Source organism: Ochlerotatus camptorhynchus, unplaced genomic scaffold (genome assembly GCF_037179485.1).
Source record: "Ochlerotatus camptorhynchus isolate MF236.1 unplaced genomic scaffold, CSIRO-AGI_Acam_v1.1 ptg000258l, whole genome shotgun sequence".
In the NCBI taxonomy this organism is placed as follows: domain Eukaryota; kingdom Metazoa; phylum Arthropoda; class Insecta; order Diptera; family Culicidae; genus Ochlerotatus; species Ochlerotatus camptorhynchus.
Window position 1 is genome coordinate 176767 of NW_027040748.1, and position 9441 is coordinate 186207.

At 40.6% G+C, this 9441-nt stretch overlaps 1 protein-coding gene across 1 annotated transcript; it reads right to left on the reverse strand.

Annotated features, from left to right (window-relative positions):
- Positions 1 to 6826: 6826 nt before the first annotated feature.
- On the reverse strand, positions 6827 to 7625 carry LOC135705150 (uncharacterized). Its single transcript, XM_065226738.1, has 2 exons — positions 7533 to 7625; positions 6827 to 7378 (listed from the first exon to the last, which is right to left on the reverse strand). Exons 1-2 carry the CDS (start codon positions 7623 to 7625, stop codon positions 6827 to 6829), a joined length of 645 nt encoding a protein of 214 aa, XP_065082810.1.
- Between the last annotated feature and the right edge of the window lie 1816 nt (positions 7626 to 9441).

Consider the following 9441-nt stretch of genomic DNA (forward strand, 5'->3'; position numbering starts at 1 on the left):
GATCCAGAATCATTGGAATGCTGAAGACTGCAGCCGGAACCTGAATGTTGGACAAGCTATTCAATGATGGTGACAGTGATGAGACTGCAGATGATACAATAACTGGCATTTCTACCAGACCTTGTAGCTAGTATTGGAGCCGGAGAGCATGGACCCAGAACCATGTACAGCCTCAGAAAAAGTTCGAGGGTGGTGTACAAGACACGACCGCATTGTTGACGTAGGACTACAAAAATTTTGTTTGATTTTCTAGTTTGTTGTGTCGGATATTATTTCATAACTCAACTCTTTTGTAGAAAGTTGTGGTGGCCCTGAACTGTGATGGTATCTTTATGGCAAGCATTTCTATAATCACTAGACCTCGTGTTTATTTATTTTTTTTTTTTTTTTTAAATTTGGTTTTATTGTCAAAGATGTATCACATTCATTATTATTTAACTATCAAAATTTAGCTCGAACTCCAGTGCTTGTAAATTTATCACTCCATTACAATTACTTATATAGCTAATGTACTTTACAAAAATTTTTAATATTGTTAGTTTGTTTGTTCTGTTGATTCTCTTCAAAGCCGGTCTGATTAGCTCCTCGAACGACAGCCGTCTCCACCCATTCAGAACAGTAGCTATTGTCCGTTGCAGGATTTCCCAAGCTGGAACAACTCGAGTGCAGGTACAGAATTTGTGTTCTAGTGTTTCTATTGCTTGGTTGGTGCAGTGTAAGCAATACTCGCTGTCAACTCTCCGCATCACAAACCAAAGTTTTCGGTGCTCAACTTTTTCGTTAACTGCAACGTACAGCCTGCTTTTCTGTTCCGATGAAAGATTCTTGAGTCCAATATTTCGCCACGTGCATGGCCAGTCGTTTGTCGGACAGTTTCGTTCCACCCGGGGCTGCTCCGTCTGTGCCACGAAATGCTGGTGGATTTGATCGGCGGAGGGGTTTTGTCGAATCTGAGGGGGAATTTGGGATAAGTTTGAGAGGATCAGTTTCAGGTCGGGGAGGTCTATTGGTATTGCTGGGCGGGGATTTTGCAGAAGAAGGGATTTATAGTAGGGAAGGGATTCGATCTCTTTCAAGTGCCGGTTGATAGCGAGCGACTTGCACTTATACGCCGGAAGTTGCAGCTTTAGTCCACCATGTTCGCGGTTTCGCGCTAATTGTGCCATCGGAACGCGAGCGATCATCCCACTCCAGAGGAAGGTGCCCATCCTCGATGTAATTTTCGCCATGTGTACACTGAATGGTGGTAGAATTGATGAAAGATACCAGATCCTGGAGGTGCCGAACGTATTCAGCAAAGCCACTTTCTGATGCAGAGTCAAAATCCGCGTTGATTGGAGCCATATCAGTTGCGCAAATTTGCTAACCACCGCATCCCAGTTTATGGTCGCACTTATACATATCATTTGCGCAGGAATCACTTTGGCACGGCATTTGTGACCAGCATACCTTCCGGTAGCATGAAACAGGTCAAAATTTGCCCAAATCTGCCAATAAATTTGTTTGTTTTGCATTTGCTTATAGCAAAATACTAAACTTTTCGGGAGCATTCACGCCAAAGAACTCAAAAACACACTTTTTGTTACATGCCTCATGCATGTAACAATTGAAATTTTGATTGCCTTTCTTTTTGCACACGCCGGTAAAGTACACAAACTCCTCCTATCATGAGTAGTTTGCTATCAAGTAGCGACACTGGCTCCTCTCCTTTTGTACTCTCTGTACTTTAAGTCTATACTCTCTGTACTCTGTATTATTTAACGATTCGGACGATTTCGAAGATGTCGCGCAGCAGAAGAATGCATACGATGGGGGTTTCTCAGTTTATGAAAGTGAAACGGAATAAATTTAACCCGCCGATAAGACTACAAATAGAACATAATTTATTTCCCTAAAAAATTATTTGATGTTTGATTGATGTATTTAGTGACAAATTGAATGGGTGAATCATGGGTTACTCTATATAAATTCTACTCTAACTCTTTTCTGAAATGAACTTGGTGGCCGTTTTGTTACGTTGGTTTTAACTGTACAGAGTGCGACCCTGTCGGTTCAGAGTGTAGACGACATCCATAGCCGTGACGGTTTTGCGCAAATCTAAGGAAAAACCCGGAGAGCATTTTGTGTGGTCGTTGGGGGAGTGTGGTTCTGAATTGGTAGCAAAATGTTCCGCAATTGCATCCTCCGTATTCGTTCACGCCCGAAGATCGAAGGCGAATGTCTCTTCGACTTGTTTCATCTAGCAACCATTATCTGATGACTGTGTTGGGGAAGCAGCATATGCATGTACGTAATTGGTGGATTTGATAGTTATTTCGAAGCTTTTGGACAATGCTTGAAATTTACCACTTTTTCAATAGTTTTAATTTAAAATTCAACAGTCAAAAGCGTTTTTATCGATGCGTGGAAATTTTTCTGATGCATTGGTGATAATTTTTTAGAAATTGGTCGAGGGACAGCTAAGTTATTAACGTTCAAAATCTTTCATAATTTCATTTGTCGGTTTTCATAAAGTGTACCCCCATCTTCCCGAAAGACGTAGTCCTACGTCAAAACCAATGAATGCAGCCGGAACCCAAATGCTAGACAATCTGTTCATTGGTGGTGACAGTGATGAGGCCGTGGATATTGAGAATTTTTGCAGCTCGTTTGGAGCCGGAGAGCATCGATCGAGAACTATGTGGAGCGGTTGAAATGTTGACCAATGTAACCGGCACCCGAGAAACGTGGAAGTTCATTAGGAGCGTATACACTTAGAAAAAATCTTGTAAATTTAGGTGCTCTGAGACTGACATATACGAGCGGAAATTTTGACATAAAATTGAGTCGTAACAGACGCGAAATTCAACTCAATCAAACGTACTTTTCGTCGAGTAACGAACTTTTCAGTCTCGGAGCACTTAATTTTACATGAAATATTTGTTTATGTCGGATCCTCTATGTCAAAGATGGATTCTGTCACGTGTAAAATTATTTATTTCTAAGTGTGTAGTATCTCTGGATTGGGTCAGACATATAGCAGCATTTGTTACCTAACATTTACTGACAATAAGTAGCATTTCTACCAGAATTTGACGCTAGTTTGTGAGCCGGCGAGCATGGAACTAGAACAATGTGCTGAAGAGTGTAGCCGGAACCCAAATGATGGACAAACTGTTCAATGATGTGGCATTATTGCAGCTAGTTTGGAGCCGGACAAAGATAACGTGCCACCGTTTGGAAGAGCCGGAACATCGAAGGTGAACAGATTGAACCTGATGGGTCCAACGATACTTCCTTGCCATGTTGTGCTATTTAGATAGACCTGGAAAGTTCTGTCCGAGAGATGATCATTGTTGGACGATGCTTGATGATCCTCACGAGGACGATCGTGTAATCAAGAAAATTGTGAATGTCATCAAGAAAATTGTCAAGAAGTATGGAATTTTATGTCGACTGAAAAATGATTTAACTATTGCCAGTAAAATATAGCTTTACAAATCAATCATCTCTCCTCATCTAGACTTTTGCCATTTCATTGTATTTCTGACCAATGAAACATAAATATCGAGATTGCAACGCTTGCAGGATAAAATAATGCGTTTGATTTTGAAATGTAATAGATTCACTTCCACAACTTTAATGCTAGATGCATTAAAATGATTTTCGGTGAAGCAAATAATTGTATATTTGAATATGGTGTTCATACTTAATGTATTCAACGGTTTGCTACCTCGATATTTTCATAAATATAATACTAGAAACGCAGTTTAAATAAGAACACCACATTTCTTGACTTGTGCTTCACAAAATTCATTACATTTTAAAGGAATCAATGTTTTCAATTCGATACCTAGACATATCAATTTTAACAAGCCGGCTATAAAAGTTCTGCTTTTCTAACAACCTGGATAACGTTAAGAGAAAGCTCTAATCGGTATCTAGAAGGAGAGGAAGGATGATTCCCAGGTTTCAGGGTGTGACTTAAGCTGATTTCAGACACGGCTCAACCGAGGGGAAGCTGAGATGATTTTAGAATCTTCACTTCAAATTTATTCAAAATGTTGTGAAACCTGGGGCCTTCATGTTTTTGGATGATTTGAAATAACTAGCAGTAAGTCTCCGATTCCTCAGCAAAGTTGTTGGAAATCTGATGGAAGCTGGCTGCATTGTGTGAAGTTCTTATGTTTTGTCCGAGATTATGGGAGCAAACGACGTATTGACCTTTATCATCAGGAGGTATCAGATGAGTCACTGAATCGTTGCAACCAGTGGTGGAATGGGCCTCGACTTATTTTTTAAACTTTTGGTTAGTTTCTAGAACGGATTTGCGCGATCTGGTAGAGAGTAAAGGCGTTATTTTTGAGGTCCACCATCCTGCTGGCATTTGTTGTTGTGTTGGTACTGCCTATAAGGTCTTAAAAAGGTGAGTATGTCAAGGTTTAGAATATTGTTCACTTGTCTGGATACTGGTACGTGTTGATATCTAGTGTGGGATATCGCTTTCTCAATGGAGTGTAACACCAGTTAACATATTTGTAGTTGCGCCGGGCAGCTTGGAGCCTGTTGACATAGGATCCCTCTTGGGCCACCACTGGATAGTGGTCTGAGCTGAGTTCTTGGTACACACTTAGTTTTCTACCGAGATCGGCTGTGCAAATCTCTGCAAAACACGTTATTCCATGGCCATGTTGCTTATGCAGATATTGATGATGGCGTGTCGACCCAACCCGGATCGACCCAACCAGGGGGAAGAGTTCAGGCTCAAGATGCTGTAATGAGCTTCTTGCGATCATTGTTCTATAAGGGGCCAATTTAGGTTGCGCTGACTGTTGCGGAAAGCTTGGTGTGTGACGTTCAGGTCACTAGCTATGACGTAATTTTCCAGAAAAATGTCCGCAGTCGACCCGTTCCTGATGTTGACTTGTTGGAGACAATAGGCCGCAATGATAGAAGTAGGGCCGACATAAGTGTAGACTTCGATGGTTTTAGCTGGTAACTTCGCAGCAGCTGACTGCAGATATGTCTCCGTACAGCGATGGCCACTTGCCTCCCTTGAGCTGGTCCGATCAAGCCTCAAGGTCAAGATCAAGGAAATCAGGAAGGAAACCCATTTATCTCGGGCTTCTAGTGTATTTTGGTTTAAACGGCAATGTACATTTTTTGCTCGTTGAGTAGCTCGATATTATTACTCTAAGCAAACTTAGCAGTTGACTATCTTTTCCACTTCATAAGCCATATTCAATAGCGTTATTCACGTAATGCATATTTACATTATCGTAAAAGAACTAGGCCCCATTTAAGTGTAATGGACTTAACGCATTTACGAGGGTTTACACAGTTACAATTCGCTACGTGAATACCCGTAATACAAGTTTTATCATGGTTTTTAAGCACTCTACAAAACCAAAATCGCTACTTCTTCTGGCCCTTAGACAGCTGGCGTGGAGGGCGTTGAGTGCCTCGTTCTACCAGTATACTCGGTGCCGTCTGTTCCTTGGCTTCAGTTTCCACGGCATGGTTGTGTCATATGCCCTCGCTAACGTTTCTGTCAACTCGTGCACACGGAGAACTTCGACATAAATAGCCTTATCAAAAGCTTTCGTCTTCCACTTCCGCACGCATGTACTCGTCCCACGTATAGCCACAGACTTACGTTGGCCAATGAAATATCGGATCGCCTCATGGCCATTTAATATTTGTCACCAGCAACGGACTGCAGAAAGTGACGTCTCAACCGTTTCTGCGGAATGTGCTGATGGTGCTTTCTTTGGTCAAACTTACTTCTATTTTGGCAAGTGTTTCCAGTAGACTATAACCTCTTGCGTTCGTACATCTGTTCCCCCAATTGAAATCTCCTTCGATGACGATCAACTTCCTTTCAATGAGCTCTTGGGTACATCCATCATGGTAAAACTGCTCCATAGTCCGTTTAGGGGATGTGCAGTAACTGCATACAAAGATTCCGTTGATTTTGGCGAAAACAAAATTTTCGTATGAGCTCGCAACCACTTCTTCGTGAATCATTCTTTGCAAAAAATGCTCCGGGATAAAATGCACCTTCATACAAAAATAAGCGCTCATTTCCCTTGTATGAAAATGTTCCTAACTCATTTTTTCAGTTTTCTAAAAACTTTGAAATCTTACTAAGATTTTAAGGAATGAGGGGGATGAACTGAATATCTTACAGAGTCTAGCAAGGAGAGGAGAGGGTTCTAATATGCCATGAAGTAAAACCCTTCATGTGACACCTCAAATCACATGATAATCCAATCCAAGTATGAGGATAATCAAATATCAACAGAATTTCGAGAACGTTAAAGAAGGTTGGTCATCCATCAGCTCTGAGCTATGAAGCTAGTCCAATGGTACACGATTATGCTGTTATCCCAAAGTAAAAATCAGAAACAGCATTAAACAAATCACAGGTTGTAATACATACTACAGAGTTGATGGGCTCAGAAGCAAAATGAGGAGTTTAATCTAAAATAAACTTAACCAGGATTGATAATCAATAACCGTTGATAACGGGCCTTATTATTAGTGTCACTACACAGTGATAAGGAAGTGATACTCAGAATAAGAGCCGTGATTGCCGTACAAATCAAATGGGAATCACTTCACCGTGATGACAAGTGACAAGGTTTCACCGTGAAGTGACATCCGTAATAAGCCCCAACGTCTGCGTTAATATCTACAATTCAAATTCACCATTGCAGGCGTTGCGTTGCCGACGGTTTTTGATTAACAACGCTAATTTTGCTTAATAAACGAAGAAAAGCTTCACAAAAATCGATTTTATTTCTTTAACTTGTCACAAAAGCAGTATGATAAAACACTAATTCGTTTATTCAGGTGTTCTTTGGCAGCATTTTCGAAACAAGTGTACCATCTTTTCCCATGGCAGTATCCAGAAAGGGTTCAAACATAACCGCCCATAATAGGCATGCTTATCTCTTCCGTAGACGATTAGTCGTGAACGGCATCCTCCAAACACTGTGTTCAACCAGCCCAGAGCATCCAACATAAGTACTCCATGTACAAGAAATATCCCAGACGTTTGCATCGACAAAATACTCTCCATTCGACCGCGGATAAAGAACTTGTGACTTTTTTCCTCCTTGCCGGTCATGTACTTCAGGTGAACATCGTTTTCGACGTGATACATCGCAATAAATCCACAGGCGGCAAATGCCACGAAACTCATCAACGAAACCACCGTTTCAGCAACGTAATTGATCTTGATGTATCCACAGCAAACGGACAGAAAGAAAATGGTCGAGATCAGCGAGGATCCCACGAAAACTCCACAGAATAGCTGTTCGTACGGGTACGGGAACGGTTCCGTTGAATTCTGAAAGCCAACCGAATGCAGCCCGATGCACATTATGCTCCAAATCTTCCCACCAGAAAATCGTAGGTTACGTCGAACAGAACAAACAGCACGTCGATCACGGTTACCAGGAATCCAATCAGCCAAAGGTACCAAAGGAAGAGAACGATTTGCTTTAGCATTTTTGTTGGTTGAATTTAACAACATTTCCAGTACTCACTGCTTCCATAAGCTTCAATCCCAGTAAAGCCTGCTTTTCCTTTTTCAGATGTTCCTCCGTGGGAATGATGACTACTTCCCGTCTGTTTGACATTTTATATCATACGATGATGATCAGTGTTTGGCTTGCTTTGACTGTATTGATCCGAATACATAATAATATTAAATGAACAAGAGCCACATGTGAAAAGGGCATACAAGATTTTTGCCAACCGAGGGTCACCCACGCAAACCAGCTACATAATCGGGAAGAGAAAAGCTTCTACTACCCGGTGATGTTTATGGTTTGCTTTGGTGTCATATGGATGGCGAGAAAAAAAGCATAAGAGGGATTCTTTACAAAAAAGCTTGTATGACCTTTTCACATGTTGTTGTGTTGCAGAATTTTGAATATTCGATTATTATTTTTTTAAGCTCCAGAAATTGAAAAATTTCTTCAGCCCTATAAAATTTCCTTTTCTTAGAATTTTAGGAATCTGCCTCATGATTTTAAAATTGGCACTAAATCTCACAGTCACAGATTCTTCAATCAATCGAATCTTAAAAATTCGAATCTCAATTCTTTCAATTTCCAAATGTCTATAAAAATTTCCATCGATTTTCCTTCTATAAGTAAAATTTGTGTTTATGACACGTATTTATCCCAGTAGCGGTAAAAGAGTTCGAAAAAATTATATAAAATTTAAAATATCAGAGACTTTAAAATATCAGAGAAATGTATTCGATCTTGTTTAAGACTTTTTCTTAAAACATCTGGCACTTTTACCCTGAATACTCAAATTTGATTTGCTTCATGATAAATTTTGATGAGGATTAAAAATAAGGGCAATTTTTCCAAGGACATCATAAACATGTTCTGGGCTGATGGGTTCTGGGTACTCAATATCTTCCTTCCTTCCTCTTTGCATTTCAAGCTTATTGCTTATGGCATATTAGCTTATTGCGTGCTCTCAACTTAGTGTTCTAGATGCACTTTCACAGTTATTAATTGAGAGCTTTCGATGCCTGCTACCATTTTTGCATTAGTATAATTGTGTGGCATGTACAATCATGCTCTATGCCCAGGGAGTCAAGAAATTTTCCAACCCGAAAAATTCCTAGACCGGACCGGCAATCGAACCCAGTCACCTCCAGTATGGTCTTGCTTTGTAGCTGCGCCTTTACCGACTGAGCTAAAGGAGGCCCCAATATTCAATATGCCCACCAGTTATAATGTTTTTAAAGTCTCTTTTATTTTAACATCAAAATCACAAAATTCAGAAGCTCTGCCTTTGACATATCCAGTTATAGAATCAAAATAAAACTACATAGAACATCGACCAATATCTAACTGAACTCTATTGTCAATCGTCAATCAGTGTGGACGCGTTTTGCAGTCGTTCCTAGCCGCGTGCGCTTTAAGTTCGTTTTCATTTTATTTTTTGCGTGCGGGTGCCGTTTTGCGTGCGTGTATTTTTTTTTTTAATTTTTGTTGTTGTACGCCGTTAAAATTAGCTGTGGATTCTTCCACTGACTCCGGCATGTGGAAATGTGCTGGATGCCCGCGTCAATTCCACACAGCCTACCTAGGATTATCTGTACCTGTGCCTGTTCAGAGGAGCTCAATTCGCAAGAGAGACAAGACAATCAACATTTTGTCTTATGTATTACCATGCTGTAGCTCATGCCAAACTATGATAACGGCTAGTTTTGAGTTCAACGCGCTTGTGGAGCAACAAGCGCGGCTGGTCGACCAAGTCAACAAAAACACGGAGCTGACTCATCGCTCCACGGTTTACCGACCGACTTTACTCGATGCTTTACTCGTCGATAAAAAAAATAGCTGACGGCAACTGGAAGCAGTGGTTCTACTGACAACGTTAGTGCGATTAAAAACCACATTACCTCGTTTTTTGACATAGCGATGAAAG